Below are 27861 nucleotides of genomic sequence, written 5' to 3'. Positions count from 1 at the left end.
CTGGCAAGAAAGATCACGTGGAACAATTAAAGATAAATATCCGAAAATATTTCATTCCAGATGGTGAGGCAAATCACTTGCGTACTTTTTCTTAGCCAGTGTGTTGACGATCCACTTACATTCCGCGTTCAAAGTGAAGATCTTTTATTACTCGATACAGAATTTTACAGACATGATTCATTTCATCCAAACTAAAGAAAAACCCTTCATATGAACAAGATGAAAATTAAAGGTTGCCAAAAAATGATGCAGGACACTAAAGAATATTGACTACAAAAAGAATAACAATAATAAGTCTAACAGCCCTGACCAAAACCATGAACATTTATGAACATTCTGGTTAAGCTTTTTCCATGTAATTACTTCCAACCATCTATACATATGCCTGCACTTCACAAAGCTCTGCAACATAAAAAGAATCAATCTGCAAACACTCTTGTCCAGCAAGTTCCAATGAAAGGCAGTGTACTGCACTTCAGTTTGAATTAGCGGGGAAATACTTCAGCTACACGATCATGTGCATCAGCTGGAATTTCCCTTCCCGGAACCTGAACCTTCAGAAGATGAGAGTACCTGAAGAGAAAGACATTGAATGTTTGTTTTCATTACCACTTGTAGCCCAATTGTCACATCTATTAACTGCACTAACATCAAAAATACTTACTCTGCAAATGAAAACAGGTTCTCATGCTCTGCGATAAATGCAAGTAGGGCCTGAGAAAAGGAACCCAATGATTACACAGATGTTGTAACTAAGAACCAGAAGCACAACAACAGAAAGTTCAACGTCGTGAACTTGCAGACTTAATTACCTCAAATGGCATGTTCAACAGCTCATAGTATGTCCTAACATGGTCTAATCTCAATTGCACAGCTTCACCGTCGATTGAGGGGATAGCAGCCAAAGCCTAAACAACTTGGAAGAAAATTATTCGTTATGCTGTGTGAGAAAATAACAACGCAAACATCCAAGCTAGAAAGTAAAAATGAAAATTACATCGAATCAATGAGTAGACAGATTGGTTCCCTTGAGATGTTAATTTAGAGATCAAACTAATTGAATAGCATTTAGCTCTCTAAATGGAACCACCGTAAAGATTTCAAGGAAAGAGACACCACCTGTTCCAGTGCAATGGAATTACGGCATATTTGCTGAACTCCAAACAGGTTGATAGATTTCAAATCAGCCAAAGCCTAGGAAGCGATAAAGAGAAGAATAAGATGGCAGGTGGTTGGAAATTCAATTGAATATCAGAATTTAATCAACAGAACCGCTCTATGCAGACCTTGATTGATCCATTTGAAGCAACACTACATATACCACCGAATATATAGTTCCGCCTTGATCCTGCAATGAAGGGTGCCATTTCCTCATCTCGGCGTGTTATCTGGATTACAGAAACCAGAGAAAAATAATATGTAATTTGGTTCTTTAACTCTGTTCTAATAGAATGAAGAACTAGATCGAAATGGGCACTAATCTTCAATCAGTTGATAACAAATTAAAAAAGAAGCAATTGGAAGAAAGCAAGCCCATGAATTAATTCTGAACGAGTAATATGCTAAAAGCAAAAATGAAAGCGTTGTCATCTGGCTTCAATGATTTCTCAAATCTACTGAAAAGCTACACAACAAAACATTGTGGGATGATTTTACTCCTCTGCAGTCCACGCTATTCACATCTCTGAATGACTTTTCTTGTTTTAAAGACCACATGAGGCCATTGCAGAAGGAAACACTATTAGTCAATTGGTCAAATGGCAGTTCCATTTTTATATACTCACATTGCTCACACCAAATAAGCTGGTCCCCAGAGCTTAAGTTACTCTTCAATTGTGTAGAATTTTTTCACACTGTATAAAACTTTTATCTTCTAAGTGAATTTTCTACTACTTCCTCCGTTTCAGTTTGCTCGTCTTGCCTCTTTCTTTTTTAGGCAACTCTTTTATTATAACTTTCCACATGTTTAAACCACAAGTTTAAAGGGCATTTTGGTACATTCCACATATCTTTAGCATAAGACTACAAGATTCAAAAGTCCTCTTCACTTTCTTAAACTCTGTTTCAAGTCGAAACCAGACAAACAAATTGAAACATAAGGAGTATTTCTTTAGAATTAATATCACAGTTGGGGCACTGAGGAGGTATGAGACCTTAGAATGAAGTCGGGATTCAAAAATAAAAATAGATGAAACACGATATCATCATACTACCCACCCAAGAGAACAGTCAGCATTTGAATTTAACACATACACAAAGTAAAAATTTGAATCTCAAAGGAGAAGATAGAAAGAGACATGTGGTAGATCACAACATCCACACATCGTTACTACCATAAGGAAACTTTGTAAGGGTGAGAAAAGAGATCTTTACCAGAAAATGATAAGAAAAGATATTATACACTAAACACTGCAGAAAAATTTACCAGGGAAGTTATTGAAATTATATAATCATCCGGCTCCTCTGCATCTTGATCATCCAGGAATTCCTTACTAGTCATTTCCTGTAAAAGAGTTGCTCACACTGTTGGTCGTAAATACTACCCTCTTCTACAACAAAGTTAATCAAAATCACCACTCATGCCCACAAACCTGCAGATGGAAAATAGTCTCCAATTGCATCTCCACACGAAGAACCTTGAGGCAATCAATTGCAAGTTTCCTATATTCTTCAGCAAAAGATGCCAAATCCTTAGGAGGCATACTGCTCGTTCTAGAATGCTTTGGAGCTTTCTGCCCTCCATTATCTTCTACCTGATTAGATGTGCTATGGCAAATCTTCCCAAGCCTGTAATTTGCATCAGAAAAAAGCTGACAAGCCATAAAAAGGTATTCAAAGTTCAAATAGAACCTGTTCAGTTGTACCAAAAATTTCATTATATACAAACAATAATCGTCAAAGCTTCCCCTAAATAACAAATGATACACTTAGCCAACCACCGTGGGGAGAGGAAAGAGCTTGTGAGGAAGAGAGGAGGCAGATGCAGAAATTTTATGGGTCCCAGCCTCTCAGGTGTCTGTTTTCAAAACAACTTTTCCTTCTCCTTTTCTCTAGGAAACCTTTTTCTTCCTTTCAGTAAAAGACAACTACTTCCTTTTGTTTCCCATAGAAGACATGTGGTCAAATTAAAATTTAGAACGTTCTAAGTATTAAAACTCTTAAATGATGGGTTCAAATTGTTAAAAATATTATAATAAACTTGAAAGCAGGTGAGCGTGAGTCGTCTGTTAGGAGTAGTAAGGTAAGACACCCAACATTAGTTAATTGCTGATTGTAATGACGAATGATAGGTAAATATGTGGCATCTACTGTGTGCTCTGACTAATTTAGTGCCCCAATAACTAAATGAACACACATATTTTTGCCAATCCTTGTTATGAGTGCAGTTACTCAAAAATGCTTGTCTGCACAGCAGTGCTCTCGCAAACTATGTGAGAACCCAAATAAAACTCTGGTCTGCCGACTGAAGCAAACATTCGAAACGAAGAACAATACTGCAAAAAGATTTAAGAACTTGCCTTTCAATTGAATCAGCAATATATTCCAATGAATCACTTAAAGATGCCAGTAAAATTAGCTTGTTATCATCACGAATCAAGTTTTCCTGCAAAAATGTAATGAAACTAGCTTAGCATATCAAAATATTTGACACCGAAAATTATATACATTATATTTCACTTGCCATGTTTGCTGAATCAATGTCAATTCTATGCTTATCATCAGTCGCTCCATTATTTTCAGATTCATCTCATTTATGTGGCAATGCACCAAGTCATAATTCTACCGCTTTTCACATTAGTATTCATCTTCCTCTTCTTAATCATTTACAATTAGAATTTAAAATATTGCATTTCTGATGATACTGATCATCCTGACACAAATATTAACCCTCTTTAGCTATTGTCTACATAGCCACAGACACTCCACCCCACCCGCCAAAAAAAAAGGTCAAAAAGAAACCTGTCTAATTGGTCGCAAATTCAATAATGCGTCACTGATTTCCATTTCAACCTCTGAACTTTCACCATTGGCATCACCATTTTCTGTGTTAAGCTCACCAGTTGAGCAGGGTAAACATGCACTAGCTGGATCACGCCGCATCAGATTTTCAATGTCATGTCTGCCTATGAGCATATAACTTTGCTTCTCAAGAACTGCCTGAATAAATAAGATATAGGATTGTCAAGTGCATAAAGGGGGGATGAGGAAATTGAGGCAACCTAATAATATTTTACTTATGTACTCTACCCCATTTTCTAACTGTGCCCCCACAAAGTGATAGTTTCCCCTTCTAAGGAAACTCTCTGGTTTGGTGGTTGTTTGGAAGCTTTTCGTTTAGACATTAGCTGTAAAAAATCTTCTCGTAGAGAACTTTTCTCATCTGGATATATAGAGTCATTCTGATTAAAGAACAATAGAGAACTAATGCTTCCATTCCATAGGCTATCTTCCAGATAACAATAATTATTGACAAGCACCCCCCGCTACCTCTACTATACACAAACAACCATCAAATGAGAAGGATTGTTCAAACCTCCATGTATGAAGTGCGACATCTTTCATATGTTCTTTCCAGAAAAGTTTGAACATAGTTCACAAGAGCAACAGCAAACTTTGGCATTGCTTGTGCCCATCCAAGCACCTGTATGAATGTAAACATTTAAATGCTGGAGACTGATTCAAGTAAGAAACTGGAAAAGATATTAACCAGGCTGATGCAACCCAAGGAGAGAAAAGACGGAGAGCAAATCAAATTTGAACACAACAATGTCTTCACTTGTATACAGTAATTCATGGTGTTAACATCGCTCATACATACTAACAGCACAGAAACAATGTCTTCACTTGTATACAACAATTTATGGTGTTAACATCGCTCATACTTACTAACAGCATAGAACAGATCAACTAAAGCACTTGACTGTTCAAAAATAATGAAATGATAAACATACAAGATTTATCAGAAAAAGTAATGAACATATTGTACCTCTTTTGCTAAGAAATCTATTGCCAAAAGTCCTTGCAGGATTGGCCGACCTTTCTCAATCAATGGGGTATAAGATGTTACAGCATGCGCACGTGGACGAAATGCCGCTGGGCCTATAAAAGAACTTTAAGCATCACAACTTCATAGCCTAGCATCGATTTACATAATTCAACAATGTATGCAGATTTTATATTTTGAGTGCATTTGAGGAAAATTGTGAATTTTAAGCATCACCATTAACTCCATCTCTAAATATGGTCTAGCTGATTTTTTTTGTATTTGATAAATGAGAAATCCCTAGGGAGCGGGGAGCAGTCACACACGCTCAAAACTTGAGTTTTTACCAACAGATATTGTACATTGCAACTTCTATAAATCTCATTAGCTAGCATAGAATGTAACATGTAAAGAGACTTGCTTGATATTGCCTGCTGTACAGCTTTCCGATAATCAACAAACATTGCAGGTAAGAAGTGATCCTTCACAAAGTTCTCCACAAAGGCCAGAAGTCCATCATTCCTGCAATAATTATACGTAGAAGTGAAGGAAGAGTACGACAACCCAGTATAGTCCCAAAAGCGGGGTCTAGGGAGGCTATAGTGTACACAAACCTTACCACTACCTCGAGGAGGTAGAGAGGCTGTTTCCAAAAGACCCTCGGCTCGAGTAACAAACATCAAAGCAGCTAACAGAATAATACAGAAGTAAAGAGGACATAGAAAATAATGAGTAAAACATAACCTAGCATACCAAAGAGGGGCAACAACCATAACCAACTAATGTGATAACTGAAGCATAGTTAAAAAAAATGGAATAACAGAAGTCGTAAGATAGGCCAACTTCGAGACAAATGCAACCACTACTACTGGTAAAAAATAAAATCAGGGAACAGATACAATGCACCAATCTATCCTGCTAGGAAATGAGACAACGCTCAACTACCTGCTAACCTTCTACCCTAAACCCAACCTCTATATACAATGTATAGTAATTTAAAATATACAATGTATAATATTTTTTGACATAATAAACCAACATCCAATAATAAACAATCCCTACAATTCTTAGCCCATCATTATAATCCTTGCATTATTACTCCTTGTATTACATCTCTTGCATAACAATCCCTACATTACTATCTTGCATAACAATCCCTACATTACTAATCCCAACATTACAATCCTTGCATTATTACTCCTTACATTACATCTCTTGCATTATAATTCCTATGTTACTAATCCCCACATAACTTGCTTCTAGACCAAATGTTCCCTCGGTGAATATAATGAATCCATCAAAATTTTAAGGAAAATCACACAGGTCCCAAATAACATACAGACAAGAAATTCCCCCATAACACTGGGAAATTTCTTTTAATACTATAAGGGAAACATGGAAATGCGAACAGTAATCACCAAACAAAAATATGAGAAATCATTAACCGTTTCTTCAGCAATTAGATTTCTCTCTACCAAAGCAGTAGAATTAACAAGGCGGGATGAAATTTATCCTTGTTTCCTTTTTTAACTTTGGAGGGGAGCTGGTTCTGCTGGTTAGTAGACAAATCATTTCAAGGTGCGATCAATGTGAAAAGAAGGCTACTTATCATCAATGACCGTTACATTTCACAAAAAAATTAAGAACACAATCCCATCAAACAAGATAAGGTACAAAATAATCCAGCTTACCCAAGTTGCGAGTACTTCTGTGGCAGCATGGAAGCGACTTTATCAGTAAACTGTTGATAGAATGTTGGTTAGTAAAGAGACTTTCAGTACTCTTGGACTGATTATAGCATTATGATTAGATCAAACCTGAAGAACAGGTCGGTATATAGAGGCTGCTAAATAAATTCCCTGCTCAGGTAAAATAGTTGATGTACCATAACCTTCTTGCAGTACATTGGAGCCTCTCTTACCCCATCCTTGCCTAATGAGGTCAACCCCTGAGTTTAAATTGTTATAGAGTCAAATCATTCAGCTAAACCAGAAAGAGATGAAGGTGCAGTAAGAATCTTTCTCGCCTGCCCATTAGTTAAGTAGCAAGATCGGTAGGAAAATAGACATGTAACAGAACCCCAAAAAAACCGAATCTAGAACTCAGTATACTTTGTTGTTTTGGTAATTCTCCTGACATACCTTGATTTGAAATGGATACAGTAGCATCTGTGAAACGAAATGCAAATGTTAGACCATCTTCTGACCCATCCCTGAAACAAATACAAATCAAGATGGTCCATGATCAACAAGAGTGAAAGTTGACACACGATATCAACTAGAGAGAAAATTGACACATGATATCTAACAGAACAAAAAGTAGTGCCTTTTCCATACAACAACATACCCAGTGAAATCCGTACCCTTACCTCATGGAGGTAGAGAGGCTATTTCCGAAAGACCCTCGACTCAGGTCACATATCAAAGTAGTATGAAAAGAAAATACAAAAGTAAAGAAGACATAGCAAATACTATGTAACACCCCAGAAAATTTTTCGAACTAAGACTCGAACCGTTCTTCGTAGTGAGTGAGATTTTTGCAAGGAATTTAAAATTTCTTGAGTGGTAAGGTCACTATATGTAGCACCTTAAGTTCCAAGAAGAATCAAAGAGAAAAACATTCAAGTCATTCCTAAGTTTTCGTAAGTTTTGGGTCAACTTCAAATGACCATAACTTTAGTATAGAATGAGTTAGGAGACCCATAAGATATTTAATTAAATCTCTTCCCAGTTTTCTTTCCAACGCCACCTAGTTTGCTCAATTCCGAGCTCTGAGTAAAAAGTTATGACTGATTTGCTAACGACGTGCAAACCTGGCAGCAGCTCCGCGATGGCTCTACGACGCGGAGCCAATACGGACCTCACTGCCTGGTGAAAAATCATTCTGACTCCCAGCTCGTTTTATTTATTTATTTAGAGGTATTTTAGTCCTAAAAACCCTTAGGAGGTCATCTAAATTGCCCTAAACATGTAGAAAATCAGTTTTCTTAAATCAAAACCCTATCTTCCACTCCAAAGATTCTACACTCACAAAATTCAAGAAAAGCTAAGGCTAGGGTTCTTCTTCAAAGATTTTCCTTCAAGTTGCTTCAAGAAGATAATTCTTTCAGGTATGTAAGCTTCCATAGTGTTGGGTTTGTTCACCCACACGCCAATCATGTTAATTTCATCTTTAAATTCGTTCTAAAAGTTGAAGCTTTGATGTTCTTGATATGTATTCTTGAATTTGCTTTCGTTCATGAATTGGGCTGAGATTGAGGAGTTCTTGAGATTATTGTGTCGATTTATAGAGTTGTTAGAGTTAGATTCTAGTGTACACGTGCTGGGTATCTGTATCTGAATCTAAAGAGAGATTGAGCAAAAGAATCGAATTTAGGCGAATTGGGGTTAGAAAACGAAGAAGGAAAAAGTCGGGCGAATCTGGCAACGCAGGCCGCGTCGCGGACCTGCCTCCCCATTTCATAAAATTTTCTTCGCGTCGCGGAGAGGCCACGAACCTCTCTGCCTCAAAAGTTATTTCGCGACCAAATATTAAAAGTCACCTCCGCATCGCAGACTTGCTTCCAAATAGTGATTTCTTGATCGTTTCTCACGTTTAGCTATCTGAAAACACTCCTAAGCATCTCGAGATCTTTCCTATCACAGAGCACAACCTTGAATACATAAATCAAATTCAAGGTAGAGTTGAGAGTCAAGTTTGAGAGTTCTTTCAAACCTTTTTTGAGAAAGTCCCTTTGAGTCCTTTGAGGAGTCTTCTACAACTTCTAATAACTTGTTTCAAGACTCGAGCAAGTGAGTATGAGAGTGAGGAGAATATATTCATGAGTCTATTTTGTCATCATGATATCCTTCATATCTGTAACCATAACTCTTGAATTCATAATTCACATTCAAGAGAGAGTTAAGGTAGAGTTCAAGAAAGACTTTGAGTTCAATTGTGAATCCTTTGAGATCAACTATTAATTCGAACTAAGTTTTGAGGAAGTAAGTAAGAGAATGAGAAGAGTCATATACATGAGTTCCTTATTGATATTTTGACCCTTGAGTCGAGTCGTTCATGCCCATAACTTCCGCATGAACTCCATCAGTTGAGTACCTTTGAGAGGAGTAGTATCTTCAAGTTCTAAGTCTTGAGTATTGAGTTCTATGCATAGTTATTGAAAACCTTGAATTGAGTCGTTCACGTCCATAATTCGGCATGAACCCTATTTTAAGAAGTCTTTTTACAAATTGTTTTAAAACTTGTTTTAAAGACTTAAGCACTGACTTGAGAAAGAGTAGAGTTGAGTTCATTTTCTTTAAAATGATATATGAGAACTAAGTATTCCCAAGAGTAAATGTTTTTACATTTAAGACGAGAGGAAACTGAGATTTCCAAAAGAGTTTTGAGCCGTTTGAGTACTACCTCTTTTAAGAAAAAGATAGAGTTTTGAGAAGAATTTCTAAAGCATGATTAGTATGACAATCGAATATGTCATCAATGTTTAAGCAGTATGGTATCTAGATATACCATCAATGTTTATGCAGTATGACTTCCCGAGTCACCAATGATCATATTAAAATATGATTTTGATATGTTTTGAGAAAGAGTTTTCAAGAGCAGTTACCTCTTTTAAGAGGGTAGTTTGAGCAATTATCTCAAACCAAAGAAAGAAGTTTTGTTTTTACAAATATATGAGCTAAGATATTTTGGGACTAGTATTGAGCACCGATATGGGGACGAGTTTGAGTTCAGATAACTCACGCCTCCATAAACCATGTAGCCATCATGGGTAGTAAAGGATCATACTTTTTAGATGACTCATTAAGATGCTTTTAGCATAAGCTAGTGGATCCACTTAATTAAGGCGTCCTATATGACGGCAAAGTATAAGACAGTTCTGGCAGCGTGGACAAGACGATGTATCATCACTTAGGCTTAGAGTGGTGGTTGTCAGTTAGAGAAACTCCCACAAAGTTATATTGTATTTTTATATATCCAAACTGAGTATATTGTATTCTTTAATACATTGAAGTTGCTTTCTATTGTTTTAAAAGCTTTCCATAAATTGCATCTCTTATTGTTGCTTTATATTGAGTTGAGTATCCAGAGTTGATTTGTGTTTCATTGTGTCGAGAACCTTATTGTTGAGTTTTACAGAGTTGAGTATCTTATTCTTGAGTACTTCTGAGTTGAGTATCTTATCCTTGAGTATTCCTTGAGATGAGTAAGTTTGAAAAGAAGTAGGTATGTTTCCTTTTTATCAAGTTTCAAGCTTATGTTTATGTTTTAGAATTCCCATTACATGCTCGTACGTACTGAGCCATTTGGCCTGCATCTTTTCATGATGCAGACACAAGTATTCAGGATCATCAACAGGAGATTCGTTGATACATCCGGGAGTTCAAGTTAGCTATGGTGAGCCTCCTTCTTTCTGGAGGATTTTATTTACTTTTCAGTTTAGTCAGGATGTCGTGGTTCTTGTCCCGACTTCCATCTTTATCAGTTAAAGGCTTCATAGATAGTCAATATAGTGTATTATTTATTTTATTGAATGTTTGAAAGACTTAAGTTGCCTATTTTATGGCGAGTTGAATAATTTATTTTTATTCTAAGTTGTTCATTTGAGTTAAAGTTTTGCAATGTTGAGTTTGTTGAATTTTATTTCAGTTTTAAGCTTTTGCATGCTTAAGTTAGTCTTCCACTTGTAGTCAGCCAGGATGAGAGTTCACTTGGGGGCCAGCAATGGTTCTCGAGTGACGGCCACGTCTAGGGTGTAGACTCGCGTCGTGACATACTAGGGAAAGCCTTACACAACATTTATCAACAACAAAAAAGGAACAGTAACAACAACAAAATAATGTGATAACCGAAGCATCAGAAATGAAATATTTTCTTTTTTGAAATTGGTAACAACTTGTATTAACAGTAAAACTGGGCTACAAAAGAAGCTGAGCTGTGATCTTTACAAAAGTATAAAGGGGCACCAAACAAACGTTTACACTTTTCTTACTAAATCTACCAGGTCACCTATCTCCCCCCACATATTTTGGTTACACCAAAAATAGAAAAGGCTAAGACAATTCATCCTAATTTTCTGAGTAGGACTGCTAGTATCCTGAAAATATCTAGAATTCCTTTCCTTTCATATTTTTCACCATACACAAGTCGGGATGATCCACCACCACTTTCCTTTCCTACACTCTTCACTAGGCATAGTCGAGTCTATGCCAAAAACACAAAAACATGTGCCACAAATTTGAAGACCTCTTCTTTAAAATTTCTCTTCAGTCAAGCAAGTTTCCTTGCCACCAACCAACAAAAAAAAAGATATCTTGGAAGGTATTTTTACTTTCCAAATGGGCCTCCAGGGCCAAGACTCAATCGAGGGGGAGAGCGTCCAGTAACAACAGACTTAACAGAGAAAGTTCCTTTGTTGTTCAATCTCCATTTGAGTCTGTCAGAATAAGCAGAAGTTCCTCCAAAGGAACCTATGAGTAGGAACATGTTGGTTAGGCTTTCCATTTCCCAGTCATTAAGAGCTCTTCGCTTCTGAAATGAAGATCCCAGCCTTGAGGAATCCAAACTTGATCAACATGTGTTTGAATATAAGTCGGGGATATTGGCTATTAGGTTGTTATGGCGTGATCCTCCCAAAAGGTAGTCTTTTTTCCATCACAAACTATGATCTACATTAGCCCAGAATTCATGCCATTAGTTGCTAACAGATCTCCAAACACCGGTACCATATGGACCCTGTGATCCATTGACTATACATCCCATATTTCTGAGAGTTGAATCCTCTCCATAATGCATTGTGTCCTCTGAGTTGAACCTCCATAGCCATTTCTGCAACATACTTTTGTTGTGCAACCTCAAATTCTAAATCTCCAGTCCACCCTGCTTCTTGTTCAAAGTGAGCGAGTCCCATTTGACCAGGTTGAAGCATCTCTTTTCCTTATTAAAATATCTTCTTAGTCTGTCAATCTTTTCCTCTACTCCTCTGGGAATTGGGAGGAGAGACATAGTGGGAAGAGCATCCAAGAACGAATTAATGAGTGTAACACTGCCACCAAAGGAGAGGCATTGGGTTTTCCACCTAGCCAACTTTTTGTCACATCTCTCCAAGACTTCATTCCAGATCTCTTGTACTTGTTTTTGGCACCTAGAGGCAGCCCTAAGTATTTAGAGGGAAAGAGCCCAATTGACAGCCTAGGTTCCATGCTAGATTCTGAAGATCATTGACCTGATTAACCGAACTTCTGCTCCAATTAAAATGAAAGGCCAGACAAGACTTCAAAGATGGTCCAAATTGCTCTGAGATGTCTGATCCACTCCACATCAGAATCACATAAAACTAGTGAGTCATCAGCAGACACGATGGTGAGTGATTTCTAGACCAATAGTGGACTAAGAGTCAAAACACCTGATCCATTCATTAGTATTTATTGTCCTAATCAAGTGATTGAGACCTTCCATAGCAATCAAAAATAAGAAGGGTGACATTGGGTCCTTGTTGAAGGCCCCCTTGTGATTAAAAGAATCTTGCTGGACAACCATTTATAAGAACAGATCTGACACTAGAGATGCAAAATTTGATCTAGCTTATACATTTATGCCCAAAACCCAAGTCAATTAGGATCTTCAACAGATAGCCTCAGTTGACATGGCCAAAGGCTTTCTCATACCCAATTTACATAGGATTCCTGGTCCTTTCTGTTTTAATCTGGAATCCACTAGCTCACTAGCGGCTAGCCCAACCAAATAATAATTTGCAACAAATACAAAAAGATGAATGATTTGAGTTTATGAGTAGTTGCCACTTTCCAGATACTCTACCCCACTAAGAGAATTGGGCTACATCAATAGCATCTAGGCCTTTCCAATTTGGTTACAAGTATCAAGAGATAAGTTAAAACGAGACTTGACTAGTTGAAGTCAAGTTGACTGAATGAGCGCACATTAATTCAACCAATTCCTTCCCTTAACATAGAAAACACCCCAAACAAAAGAACAAGAAGAGAACAACCTATAAACAAAGAAAACAGGAAAAGGGAAAAGGGAGCAAAAGTAAACAGATTTTCCATTTAAATATAAATTGAGTTAAATTGAAATAAAAGAAGACAGGGAAGTAAAATAACATGAAATATAGAGATCACAAGCTTAAGGACAACAGTGATAAGCAGTCCAGTAACTTGCCTCTTTTCCTTTGAAGGGGCCTTGCTTGCAAGTCTTGCTGTTTGGACAGCAGCATCTGCGGATGCAGCTTCTGGAGTAGCTCGCAGGATCTCACATATGAGTTGTTGGCATTCACTCTATTTGCACAATAACGTTAGTGAATATATTTCTATCATCCATAATCGAATAGGCACTGCTTTGTTACTGCACCATTTATCTGAACTCTAACCAACTAGAGGGATCTTGGGCATCAGAATACAAATGATTGACATGGAAGAAACTGACCTGTAAGACGGTCAATGAAAAGCCAATGTTATACCCTCCAGTGGCATGAGATGCATCTGAATCAGGGTTCCAACTGATGTCTGTAGGCATGGACTTAGGCGTGTTCAAGTCAATTTGTTGAGAGCACTTTGACTCAAGAAGTTCTCCAACAATAACATGGTTCTCTGGAAATTGTTCGGTTGCAATCACAAACCAAAAGTAAAAGATTGTTGAACTGAATCCAGAGTACTTGAAGCAAAATCAATAAGGGAAAGAAAAAGAAAAAATGACAAGAAATTTGCAAGACCTTATCACTTACCAAATATATGAACAACAGCATCAAGAGTTGAATCAAGGAGTTCCTTTGCAGCAGCCTGTGCTGTTCCTGTAGGAGCCATGACAGGTGAAACAGGGCTGACTGCTAGTAGCACTGAGAGATATATCCCATTGTGATGCTTCTGTTTTGAAGACTGAAAACTCTCCAATTGTCCTTTAAGATAGTGAAGACCTGTAATGGCTGCTTGAGCAGCCTGGCCAATGCGAGGTCGTGAAGCATTTTCTGCATGAGCTTTGATTTTTGTTGTGATTATCTCATGAATAGTAGGTCGTAATCTTTGGCTGTTGAAACAAATACAATGAAGATAAAAGTAATTAGAGACTACATATTCAAATACCACAAATGAAACATGACGAAGATAACCTCTATACAGAAAGATAGAAACAAATATAAGACTCAGCCAATTCAATCATGAAAAGTATACAAGAGAAAACATCACAATTTAGAGCAAGGATCGAATCATAGTTCCCATTAGCACTGTATGCAAACATTAACGGAATATGTTTATTTGCTAATACGACGGGCAAAAGAACAAATTTGGCTTAAGATCATGAGTGGCATCCTATAGTTGTCATGTTCCTGTATTGAAAAATTGGATCTTAGCCAGCTTGTGTACTAGTTTTAAAAGAGCTCCTCTGTCTCAAGTGTCCAGCAGAGATTTACGAACTTCCCTTGATCATTTCTGATGGAAAATTCACCTCTCCAATTACAGATCATCCTTTTGGGTAGCATCTATTTGCATCCCACAGCCTACGAGGTTATTCTAAAACATAGCTCTGCCCGAAAAAGATGAGAAGTATGCAGTAATCAAATCAGAGCTTTGCTTCCAATTGGCCCAAAAGCATGAAAGATGAGAACTAACCATATTATGGCGCCTGCTGCTGCAACTTTCCCAAGCATGCAAAGACACTCAACCATGGTCTGCAAGTACTTCACATGCAAGGGAGCATCAGTTTTCCTGATTGCTTCCTACATTTGAAATATATTGGAGCACATTAAACTCTTGTGAATAACTATCAAAAGTTTGATATTGACAAGCACGCAGAAGGCAACTTTATATCAATCAATCAACTATGCCACAACCCCAAACTAGCTGGGTTTGGCATCTTTCTTACAACAAATTCATCTGGTGTAGAATCTGAAAGCCATGTCGGAACTTGATGAGAGATAACTTTTACATCCTTCGAAGCACCATCAGTGCCATTAATCCTTGAAGAGGTAGGATTGCCATCAGACACAGAATCTTCACCATCCTCATCATGACCTTCTACTAGGGAGCTGCAAATAAAGCAGAGAAGAAAGGAACTCAGTTGCTATCACTTGCAGTGTTATCAAAAGCGAAAAGCGCAAAAAAGCTCTAAGGTCCGTGGGGGCTTTAAGCGTAAAGCGCAAATAAAGCATGGGCTTTAATGAAAAAAGGCGCAAAGGGAGAAAAGAACACAAATATATATATGTTTAGTTCAAGACTAATAATTATAAATATGAATGACAAATATATGACCAAAGATTTTGAAAAAAAATTATGATAAAGTGAAATATGAATTATTTAGTGTCACTTCTTCATAAGAGGCTCATTGGCAACAAAATGTTTGCCTTAGAACCTTGATGACAACACTGAATTGCACATAAAGTGAGGCGAAGCGCTCAACACATTTTGAGCCTCGCTTCAGGGCTTAAGCACGCTTAAAGCGTGCCTTGGATAACACTGATCACTTGTACCAGAAAGAGGAATGGATGCAGAAATCTACCAAAAGATTGATAAAGTTAAACTATCACTGAAAGGCACTTATGTCGGACGCTATTGGGTTCGCTTAAAGATGAGACCTATGAAGAGGTTAGTCTAGATTCACATGTGGTCATCTGCAACAATATTGAGGATGATATTACCAATTGAACCACATCACTTAAAATTTTCCTTTTTGTCTTACCCGCCATCAATAGAGCTAGTTTTGTGAGATCCATCCCCAGCTCCAAATGAACCAAACTGATTGTCATCTTTTAGCAACCTAGTTCTTCGAGAAAGAGGCTGTGAGTTGTTCATGGACAATGGTACAGCTACAGTGGTTGGTACTTCATCATCCCTTTCACTGATACTAAAGAGAGTTGAACTGCAAAAGGAAGGCCAGTGTTGAGCAAATATAAAGCAACATCTGAAATTAAAATCTAAATGAAAGATACGTGGCTCCTCCCAACAGAAAGTTAAGGATAACAAAGTACAAAAAGAATCACCTCCAAAACCATGCTTCATTAATTGCAAGCACAAACAGATTAATTAATCACCCAATTATGTATCTCAACAAACAGAATATCGAGTCGCATTGCTAGAGGTAGCCTCAGCTTCAATATTTTAAGTGGATAAGGGCAGCATGGTATGTATGTATGTATGTATGTGTGTGTGTATATATATATATATATATATATATATATACATATATATATCAAACTTCAGCTTCATTGATAGAAAAAAATGTCTCCAATGAAAGACTTGACGTGTAAAAAACATCTCCAATGAAAGACTTGACGTGTAAAAACGTCCCCAATGAAAGACTTGACGTGTATACAACCTCAAACAGCAAGAAGGTTTTTATAGACCAAGGCAAACTAATTTGTACCTGTATTCACCCTTATTAAAAAGATGGGCATGAAGATCCTCCAAGACTTTATAGAAGAGAACTCCTCGTAGCTTTGTCAACTCAGATCTGACATCTTGTAAAGCACCAACCTATGTGATGCCAACAATATACAGTAAGTACATCAAGCCATCCTTTGCATTGAGTAAGAATTGCCAACAAAAAATGTTACAAAAGATTAGTGCTAAAAACTTGTTTATCAACTTGAAATTGGTGTTGCTGTGTCGACCACAGGAGCTGCAGCATTTGTAATAGTAATTGGTGTTGCTGTGTCGACCACAGAACAAGAAGCTGCCTCTTTTAACAAAATCAGTTTTAACATACAAAATATTGACTACCGCAAGACAGAAAAAAACTCAGTATGCTGAAATTGTGTCCACAGTTTCTTTCAAGCAGCCACAGGTAAAGTGTGAAGGTAGAATCAGTTATGAATGTTTTAATTAACCCACCGTTTGAAGGCCCTCTCGTTCAAGCATAAGAGCTGATTGAACATGCAACTGCACGGCAGCATAGAATTGCTTTTCATTGATCAGCTTTTCAATACGAGCAGGAACCTGAGGTAGAAAAGACAAGGTAATGCATCAACAAGAATGAAGATGGACAGTGATGATAAAATAAAAGGGCTGAAGGGATCTGCGAATCTGCATAGCATCATCAACATGTGCAGGCTCTTCTTCATTAAAATTACTTGAACAGGCTATCTTTGGGAGGACCACAACATCATAAACATTTGCAAGGCCAAGAACATAATATAAATATAAGGCAAGTCTAAGATGAAAAATTCATACCACAACTGGAAGAACCAGTGTTCAGATGAAGTTTATTAAAAGTTGAACTAGGTAATTAGGAACCTGTAACTTGTTGTGGCCGGTTCTGGTTTTTTGTTTTGGAATAGAATACAAGTTGTTATGAAAAAATTTGCACAACATTTTCATTATTGAGAACTGAGAACCCACTCGAGCTCCCCACAATGACAGGTTCAACAATTTTATCATCAACCTAGCCTCTCCCACCCTGATACTCTGAATAGAGAATTCTTTCAGCTCTGTGAGCCCTAATGACAACAGAAAATACAGTAAAAGAGCAGACAGATGACCCGTATACTATCCTGTCAAGCTCATCTAGACCAATCAATAATATCCGTAGGGCCTCATCTTTTAACTGATACCCACCAAGCAATCCTAGAGCTAGCCTTTCCTTTTATTTGATTAGAAGGAGAACATGATTCTGGTCAAACATCTTTTCACAGGTGTAAGAAGCAACAGGTCAACAAAAAATTAAGAGGTAGATTACATTACTCTGATGCAGAAGAAGAGAGCAAAAGATAGAAAAGGAAAGGGGGAAATTCCGTTGAAATATTCATGTCAAAGCGAGGATAGATTGTATCACGACTTCCAACTGTGATGGCTACTTATCATATTGAATCTTGTGCACTGACCTCTGTATTTATTTATTTTTTCTTTTTTAGATGAGTTTATATGATTGTCGTATTCTATATACATGCTCTACTGTTTCTATTGGATTAATTACTTAAACACGGCCACCAAAACACATGGTGATTATCTTCCACTATGCTTTTACAACCAAACATTGATCCAGACCACAACTGCATGGATATTAGAATGAACAGTTTAACAAGACGAGCATTTTAACCATGTTAATACCTACTACAAAGGTCCTATTTTCTTTTTTTCTTTTTTTATAATGGTGAAGTTCAATTCATGTAATTTCACCTATTACCCTCTTATTCGCACACCTACAAAGTCAACTTTTGGGCACAACTAGACTATCCCACTGGGTATAACATCCTCATATTGATTCAAATACCAGGTAATTTTGTCCACCAAAACTTGGGCAGATGGAAAGAAATCACCTAATTTTTTTCTCTCTCCTGAGGAATTCAAACCCCGGTCACTCATGGTCTTTATTGCAACTTCATAGACCTCCAAGTCTCACCCTTGGATACGCTGAAAAGGTCCTCTTATAGCTTCACATTTATAGCACGGAGCGGCAGAGACACAGATCAAGCTATTTGGTAGTTTACTTTATCGACAAACTAAAACTATATTTACTCTTTATGGGATATTGCAATTCTATGTTTTGAATCCTTCAATTGCTTAGAAGTACAATCCAACTTCAGATGTCAATGGTTTTTGGCTTTTTGGTGCGATTTTCAAGATGTAAAGGATGATGACATTGTGCTAGATTGCATCAATTCAGGACAGGATTAGGGTTTTTTTGTACAGATAGGAACCCATCTTTTTGTTTTGCATAAGGGGATCCTAAAACATGTCAGCGCAAGCACTGTCTTAGTGTTTGGCTGTTATTTATAAAATCCTTACCTACTTCAATAAATATATATAATTTTCTGTTTCTGAGACGACTTACAGATAAAAGACCATATTATCTTCCAAACAGAGCAGTTTAGACATTTTTCTTGGTAACAAGAAGTTTAACCATTAATTTCAATGCTAGTATGCACCTATTCATTCTTTACATAGACAGAGTGCATTGCAAGAAATGCAGCACACACAAAGCTACCCTTTTCCGAAAGCTCCGCAGGACCACCTACCATTATCCCTTCCTGATTAGCAGGGACTGGAGCAAGAATAATAGCAACAACACTAGTAGAAAAAATATAAACGAAGATAACTGACCTTAGCTATGCCTTCTATTTGATCTAACAAGGAGATAATATGTCGCAATGTAACAGACCGATACCACAACTGATGCAACTGCTTGTTACGGGCACCAAGAAGCTTCTTTGCCTCCGCCAAGTCACCTTTTAAAACACCAATACTTTGGGTGGATTCACTGAATAACCGCAAAATCTGAAGGAAAGGTAGACTAAAAGAATAAGATGAATATCGTTTGATATATAAGAATAAGAAGCATATTAAAAAGCCAAAAAAAAAACATAAAACTAGACTTCAGCACTGGCGTAAACTAATTACATACATAAACAACATGCCATGTTTCAGAACGTGCTGAGAGAAGCCCGCTTCTGTGCTTACTCCAGAAGTAGCATCAACTTAACCAGATACAAGAAATGTTTGGCTAAGCTTATAAGCTGGTCAAACAGATTTAAAGGAACCTTTCCACTTATTTATGCGTTTGGTAGACACTCAAAGTGCTTATAAGATAAAATCAGCCTAAAGCCATAAGCTTGTCATCCCCAACTCTTAGGTTTTCAGCTTATAAGCTCTTTTGTTTGACAAAGTTATTTACTTTTTTTTTTTTGAGAAAAGTTATTTACTATTTTTTGTCTTTAATATTTTAACTAATTCCCAAAATACCTTTTCCAAAACAAAACTCCTAACTTCCTCACTATCCCATATCATTGTTCCTCCTTTTCTCTCTTTTTATTTTTTTGAGAAGGTAACAATTTGTAGTATAAACCGGTACTTAGGTAGTACTAAAAACCCCTTTACAAAAAAGTAATGAAAATGTAAGAACAAAAACAGCAAGTTTAGCATGATTCTAATACTTCTAGGATGGCTTTTGCATCGATAGGGGAATTTCTCTTTTTCTTTATAAAGGGACTTCCAAATTTATGATTTTTGTGGAAATGTTAAGGGTATTTTAGTCATCTTAACAAAATATACCTTATCGGCAACTTATACCAAACGCAACAACTGCTTGTTATCAGTTTCAACACTTCTATCCAAACACGTAACTGTTTATTTATAAAATAAGTTTCGGGCACTTTCGGCACTTTAAAATCGGTTATTTACAATCAGCTAACTCAAACGCTCTAAGTCATTTTTTATTTCACATAACAGCTATAGTGGAACTGTAATAAGACCTTTGAATTTCAGAAAGACCAGCTTAAATTCAATTGGTTTCAGACTTCTTCTTTTTTTATGACAAGGGAAACCTGCAGCTGCTACCCTTTGGGTGCTCACAGGGTAAAACCCCTGCTCCTATGCAATAGCTCGCAAACCACATAGGAGAGGTAACCCAATTCAATTGGTTTCAGACTTTGTGAACTTAACAACATATTTAGGTTGGTTTAACTATTGCATTTTTCTTCTTACTTCATCTAAAAAAAAAAAAAAAAGACTCACCAAATTAAGTAACAAATAGAAGAGACGACATCTATCACTAAGCACCTGATTTTTTGTCTAGGATCTAAAACAGAGACCTCTCCAACTAGCATTAGGTTGTTAACTGAGTTGAAAGTGTAACTCTATGCCAAGAGAAAACATATCGATCAAAGGTATATAGAATACAAAAAGAGGTTACTGTTTTATATAGCCTAACAGCTAAATCAGAGCACAAGGGTTTTTCTGTTCAAGAAAAGAGTAAGTCACTGTACATTAGAGAATCAGAGCTCAAGGTTCTTCAAAGTGAATCTCAAAATAATAAATGTTAAAGGATGGTCAATGAATAAACATGTTCTGGGCCAAGCAGTCTTGTGTCCTATAACTGCTTAAATAGATAAAGCTGCATCACCCATTGCAATTTTTACCCTGGCGGCAAACCGGAGAACAGTTCCCTGACAATGTGATAACGCATAAAAAGGTATGCTGACATTCAAAGACTGATAACTAAACCTTATAAAATAATTAAGAGTGTCCTTTTACCTATATTCTCCAAGAATAATGCTAGTCAAAATATATATAACTCTCAGTCTCTCACCATGGTGAGGGCAAGAATAAAAAAATTGTAATGAACTATTCTAGCATATGGTTCTACAAACATTTTCTTGTTTCTCTTTTCTTTTTATTAGGAACAGTTACTCCTTGTTCCAAGCTCAAAAGTATGTTGGCAGCCAGCATTGGTTAGAGATGAGAATAGCAAACCAATGAATTTTACTTTTTAATAGACATATTGAGGAAAAATTATCTTCAAGTTTCATAAGTAATGGATATATGGTTAGTGTTTTTGGAATTCTTGTATATCTTTCATTTTAGTATATCAATAAATTACTACTTTATCACAGAAAACAATTTTTTTGGTTATTGTATTCTTTAATTTTCTTTCCTTTTTTGGCCCAAGGAAGGGCTAATGTCAAACTCACTGCTTCAATTTTTTCTTCTTTACGATTGTTTTCTAGAAACAAAAGTAACTTCTATTGACAAAAAGAAAAATGATAAAAGAAACCCTGTATGCAGGATTCAAGCACTGGGCAGGAGTCCTAATCGACAAAATCAATTACATTATCTATACATGTCATTGACTGCACCATAAATATGAGGAAAGTAAAGATGACGGGATCTTATGTATCTGCACTAGTTAGCTTTCTTTCCCTGTTCATATCTTTTTCGATACCTCAATGTATAGATCCATGAAAAGATACCAAAGCAAAAATCAGAAACGAGTGCGCGTATCTCTTTCTAGGACAGTTCACATAAATAAACATTTGCTTGAAACTAGAAATTTGCATATCTAGGAAATTCACTACTAAACAAAATCAACAAATAAGGGACAATGTAAAAAGACACCTGAGAATAATTTTGAATAGCTTTATTGAAGCCACCATGGTAGGCATGCACGACTTCATCCACAACTTCCTCAATAATTTCACTCTGCTCCTTTAAGACATGGACATCACCTTCACGATCTTTCGAGGTTAATATACGAACAACGTGAGGCAGTGAATCAAACCGAGCGGCAGCCCAGTCTTCATCTACTCTAGCAAGTTCCTCCCTTAAGTACTGCAATTACCGCAAAACATATGATCAAACAAATGCTACAGAAATAACCCAAGATTTAGTAATAGATACAACCCAATTAATATATATTTCAGAATAAATTACTAATAGGAAGACCATAAGCTACTTACTAAAAAGCACACCACAGAAATATCCCAAGAGTATCATAACATATAAACCACAATTACTATAAGTTTCATTAAAAGTTACCAAATTAGGAAGAATTCACTACAGTCCACATAGCCAGGGACGTAGCTACAGCTACCACAGGTAGTCGAAAAATTACGTTGTATATATATGTCAAATTCTACATTAAAGTTAGACACCCTTAACTAAAGTTATGTCTTTGGCGTAGTGATAATAGGTGTCCATTTGAATGAGGGAGTTCCGGGTTTGAATCCCAAATAGAACAATATTTTTTTTTTTATTTTGACAGCCACGCACCACTATTCTTGACCACCCTTAATAAAATTTCTGACTCCGCCACTGCACAGTGCATATGATCAAAGAAATGTTGCAGAAATTACCCAAATTTCAAATAAAAGAAAAGAAAAACCCCATATAAGCTAAATACTCTAGAGTATATGATCACAGAAATAAGAGATGAATCCAATGTACTCTAACTTTCAATACAAGTTACCAAAATAGAAATATTCTAATCTAATTAAGGAATCGTAAGCTGCAGCATGTCATAAAGACTAAAAATTTCCAGTTAAATTCATCAAAATCCCAAAACCCAACTGGGAAATCTCCAATTCCAGTGAAAATTCAAGGTAAACATGAGAAACTGAACTCACCGATTTGTCTTTAGGAATGGGTAGTAGATCAAATTTCCCCATCTCAATATACTCAACTGTACGAAATCACCAAAAAAAGCAAAAATTGCATAAAGGGGGTTATACAGATAATTCAAATAGCTCACAATATGAATCTAAATTGTGTAAATTTCGCATTTGAAAGAGAAAAATTAGTACCAGAGAAGGATATTGTTCGGATCTAAGAAACTGTACGAGAACTAAATTGATCAAATAACAGTGAAACGACTGATACGGTGTGCTGGGTAGGTGGGTGGGTGGAGTGGGGTGGGGTGGGGTGGAGTGAGGAGCTCCAGAGAGGAGAAGAGCTGGAGAATGGAAATGGAGATGTAGATGGAAGATGGAGATGATGATGATGAAATTAAAAATTAATTAAGGACTGACTTAGTAATATTATTTAATTATTTATTAACTTTAATTATAATAAAATCAACCAAAATAATTTTCTAGGCATAGACAATTCTTCCATAGGAGATTTTTATTTTATTTTATTTTATATTGACCTTGTTAAATGATGGTGTTAACTGTTAAGACAAGAAAAGCTTGTCTAGAAATTCTTATGGGTAGGGCCAAATTGGTCAAGTATTGAAATTATGTTTATATTAAGAAAAATCATTTTTAATCAAACATAAACTTTTAAGTAAATCCTAGGATAAAATTGTTTCATTTCGAATAGTTTAAGAGTATATTAAACTTTTTTTTCTTGTTTTGAAGTGATCGTTAGTAAAAATGATTTTTTTTAGTGCTTAACTAGCGAGTTGTAGGATATTTTTCAGCAAATGCTAAAAGTATTAAACTATTCCAATGCCCCCAACATGGGTTGTGGAACAGTGGTGGAATTGCGTCATTTTTAATCAAAAGTTTCGGGTTCGAACCTTAAATATGGAGAAAATCTTTTTGAAAGCGTCATTCTCATATAGGTCATGTAACTCACACATGAGGATTGTTAGACTTTGGTATTCACGAGACATATTATGTCAAATAAAAATGTATATTTGGTTATTGTCATAATGAAGATGCCTAATTAAATTTTGCTTAACTTTAGGTATATTTTTTTCTTTAAATAAACAAATGACGTAAAAGCTTACTTGCAAAATAATAAAAATTATCTCAAAAAACTTATGCGATTAGCCGATTATGTGAGACATAACATAGATTTTCTCATCAACCAATATGGATGAACATATATATAGTTCATCAATAGTTGGAATTTGCAATTCGTGTTTTAACATCTCTATTTTGTTCAGTGTTAGCAATTTATGTTTATTTGTTCTTATTTTTTTTAGGATGACATAATATTATCTTATTTATCTACTTCTCTTTAAAAAATCGTAATATAATATTTTATAATTCTTAATATGATAAATATAATTTAATGAGATGACATTATAAGATATTTTGTCGTTTCGATATTAATATGAATTAGAAAAACAATGAGATTTAACACTTATTAGTGAATCGATTCGCAATGGTTACAATAATCAACACAATTTGGTCATAATAAACTCACAAAACATTATTAATGTCGAAATTCAATCTAGCAGAGAGCTCAATGTAATGTATATGAAAATTTTAAATTAAAAAACTTAGAGATAGTCATACAAGATCAAGAATTGTAACTCGACATTAGCTGCTAAACAAACGAATTAATTTCTCTCAAAGAAAGTTCTTAATTATTTTCTTCACAAACAAACGATATATTTGATCCAAAAAATGAGGCATTTGTTCAATTGGCAGAATCACATAATATTTTTTTGTTGTTTGAGACGAGATATATCGTTTATATTTTATCACGTTTTTAGATTGATGATTAAATAATGTAGCTAGACAAACTAAGAAACATTTGATTGGTGAAATCCTCAAATAATCTTTTATGCACACTTTATGTGTAACTTGTGTTTGTAGATAAATAACAATCACATTATACAAAAATACATTTAGAGTTGTCAATAATGTGTACATGAAATCTAAAGCGCTAGAAGATACAAGATGTAAATAACTTAGTTAAAACTATATATAGGAGCAAATAAGTTTAATAATTACACTTTCAAGTGTTACATTTATGCAAAATACATATGCTAAAGCAACAGGAGATCATGTAAGACGTAATCAATTGAGACAGATTGAAGTGTTGTCACTCAAAACTCTGACGGTGGTTTCAACCTTATAAGTCTTTTGATTCTGTCTTTCTCTGTATTTTCAAGTAAACCCTTCAAATATTGACAACAAACATATTAATCGAAAAAACAATAAATCATAATAAATAAAATAACAATACCCAACTACAAATTTTGTACAATATTTTTCAAAATATAATGATTTGAAAACTTACCTTCCAAACAATTTCATCTAAACACAAGCAAATTTTTCCATACTTGTCTAAAAAAAGGCGTTCACTTGGAGCCTTTCCACATGCATCCCTCACAATTGAAGTAATAGCATATATTACTTCAGATACTTCAAGAAAAATCACAATATTTAAATAAATAATTATCATATAAACTTTATAATAAAAAAAATACATGAAATAAAAAGAATTTTGGTTTACTGATTTTGTGTAAAACAAAAAATTAATTAGTACAAAGTATATAATATAACATATAGACTTACAAACAAGTTCATCATATTCTTCTTTGCCAACCACATAAATGCTGACACCTCCTAATACAGTGTATACCACATACACTGATCTGAAATAAAAGAAGGTAAAATTGAAGTGTGAAACATAAATACTAATATTAATTCCTCATATGATATTCGATACTTAATTTAGGACTCCAACTAATTCGAATTCGCATTATGTAAGGTATTAAAAGGGGAGTGCTCCATACTAGAATCATTGTCATTCGGAAGGGCAAATTCGAGACCTATGATTAAAGATGAAGAATTTTTATTCATCCCACTATAACACTCGATCGTTCTCAAATCTCCGTATTATATTGCTAAATCTTGATGTTGTTGGTTAAATCGAGTAAATAACGTTATATGAAACACTTCATTTCTCTTAAATTACTTGTCACATTTTTTTCCAAGAGTCAAACTATATAATCTCTGACTAACATTTTAAAATGTAATTTTCCATCATATTGATATAAAAAAAGATGCATCTTATAGTACCTTTCGTGTAGTTTTTGGATATCTAAGTTTTAACTTTAAAATATTAAATTAATCAAATCTAATTTAACTTCAAAAGTTAATCAAATTATCTTTAGAGATGCAAAACACGACAAGTATTTTGAGACGAAGAAACAGCTAATTCACAAGTCAATAGCAATCAATAATCCAACAATCTATTAAATTATATTATAAACTTAGGTAATAGATTAAAATAATTCAAAATATACATACTTGTGACAAGCTACAAGGAGCTCCTCATTTTTTACTCCTCTAAGATTTTCTGCTCCCAATCTAACTAAAAAAGATCTCCAATGTAGAGTTTCCTCTATTGGAACTCCATTTAAACTGCATGAAAAAAAAACGAGTTTGAGGAGGATAGAGTGTACACAGATTGATCTTACTCTTATGTTGAAAAGATAGAGAGATTGTTTTCATATAGACATTCAACTGAACGAACGATGAAAAAAAGATAACAATAACAAGCTGAAAGAACAACAAGCTAGAAAATTAATAAGATATCGAGGCTAATTAAAGCATTATTATTGAAAAAGTTACCGTTCAACAAGTATATTTCCCTCAGAATTGGCTATCAACACAGCAAGCAACATGTTGTTTTTCTTGATAATCACTCATGTATTAGAGAATTATTAGTGACATAATTAATACTAATACTAATAACAATAATAATGATAAAGTAAAAAATGTGACAAAGATCTTGTGATTTTTATTGAAACAGTTATTTCGGATCGATTATTTTTATATCAAAAGAATTAGATCAAGTCATCACCAAAAAATAGGGGAAAAGGTGGTTATCTATCTTGACAAATGTGTTTACGTCATATCAATAAATATAAGACACATGTCTTTTTTATACACATTTATTAGCTATGTAATGTGTATATTTATTATAGTTTTTTAGACATGCGTCTTTTTTATACACATTTATCAGTTACTTAACGTGTATATATATATATATATATATATATATATATATATATATATATATATTATAATTTTAATTGCTAATTAAAATTAAATTATATGTTCTGATATGAACATCAAACCACAATTTTCAAAAATTAAATACTTTAGTGAGGACCAACACTTAATTTGGATTTAGTTTCAATATCCACATTAGACATTAAATTTGAATTTGAAGATCAATCTCATATAAAACAAATCACTCAGTCTCAAACTTTTCGATTCGACATATATGTCATATGATAAGTTTTATCGTGTCATGGAAGATAATCTCGATGAAAACTGGGGTGAAGAGTTTGTTAAGAATTATCGTCACGTTGTCATTCATGATATGATTGAAAAAGTACATGAAATTATTGATGATGAGTGTAACAAGAATCGCAAAATAGACAATTGACTACATAATAGACATTCTTTTTCTATTTGTCGTTATTGTTATTGTATCTCAAATTAGCATACTTGGCGTTGGGCATGACAAACGAAATAAATTAAAGGTAGAAAAATCTCAACGTAGTGATCAAATAAAGGTAAAAAAATGTCAACCTAGTGGTCTTATTATATGGTTGAGAACTCTTCATTAAAAGATTCTGCTTTAAACTAAAATTATTTTAAATTGAAATTTCTTTATATCTGGAAACACTTTTGGTTTAGGACTACTAAAAGTCTAAAAGTGGCGTAGAAATAAGTTAAAAGTGGGATACTTTTGGTTAATTTATTTTTCAACCTATTAGCTTTGTATAGGATTCTTTAGTTTTTTCTTTGGTATATGTTTATTATTGGTGTAAATTTATAATCCTGTTATTAGTATTAGCTGTATGTTTCTAATTGTAGTCTGTATGTTTCTAATTTCAATAGAGAAATTAACTATTAAAATATTGTCCGACTTACTTATTTAATTTTATATAAGTTGGGCCACTAA

The 27861-nt window shown here is 35.0% G+C and overlaps 2 protein-coding genes across 3 annotated transcripts; both read right to left on the bottom strand.

The window, feature by feature from the left end:
- Window positions 1–136: 136 nt before the first annotated feature.
- Window positions 137–23138, bottom strand: LOC125843518 (exocyst complex component SEC8). Of its 2 annotated transcripts, XM_049522629.1 has the most exons (27): window positions 23004–23138; window positions 22827–22882; window positions 21820–22032; window positions 19030–19203; window positions 16822–16926; window positions 16355–16464; window positions 15671–15850; window positions 14858–15020; window positions 14605–14711; window positions 13725–14023; window positions 13427–13590; window positions 13163–13278; window positions 7126–7196; window positions 6802–6932; window positions 6676–6725; window positions 5406–5506; window positions 4988–5100; window positions 4535–4642; window positions 3961–4158; window positions 3519–3604; window positions 2592–2787; window positions 2426–2503; window positions 1287–1388; window positions 1120–1194; window positions 813–908; window positions 665–714; window positions 137–573 (listed from the first exon to the last, which is right to left on the bottom strand). In XM_049522629.1, the coding sequence occupies exons 2-27, from the start codon at window positions 22866–22868 to the stop codon at window positions 486–488; spliced, it is 3216 nt and encodes a 1071-aa protein (XP_049378586.1). In that variant the 5' UTR covers window positions 22869–22882; window positions 23004–23138; the 3' UTR covers window positions 137–485. The 2 variants fall into 2 exon arrangements, 1 of the variants encoding a protein (XP_049378586.1); XR_007444038.1 differs by lacking the exons at window positions 137–573; window positions 665–714; window positions 813–908; window positions 1120–1194 and having other exon boundaries at window positions 1286–1388; window positions 2426–2523; window positions 23004–23122.
- Window positions 23139–24982: 1844 nt separating this feature from the next.
- LOC125845049 (uncharacterized) lies at window positions 24983–26638 on the bottom strand. Its single transcript, XM_049524466.1, has 5 exons — window positions 26517–26638; window positions 26193–26306; window positions 25455–25534; window positions 25177–25301; window positions 24983–25054 (listed from the first exon to the last, which is right to left on the bottom strand). The coding sequence occupies exons 1-5, from the start codon at window positions 26567–26569 to the stop codon at window positions 24983–24985; spliced, it is 444 nt and encodes a 147-aa protein (XP_049380423.1). The 5' UTR covers window positions 26570–26638.
- Window positions 26639–27861: the final 1223 nt, after the last annotated feature.

Source organism: Solanum stenotomum, chromosome 11 (assembly GCF_019186545.1).
Source record: "Solanum stenotomum isolate F172 chromosome 11, ASM1918654v1, whole genome shotgun sequence".
In the NCBI taxonomy this organism is placed as follows: Eukaryota; Viridiplantae; Streptophyta; class Magnoliopsida; order Solanales; family Solanaceae; genus Solanum; species Solanum stenotomum.
The sequence above is the reverse complement of the archived record's forward strand: the minus strand, read 5'-3'. Positions and strand labels throughout refer to the sequence as shown.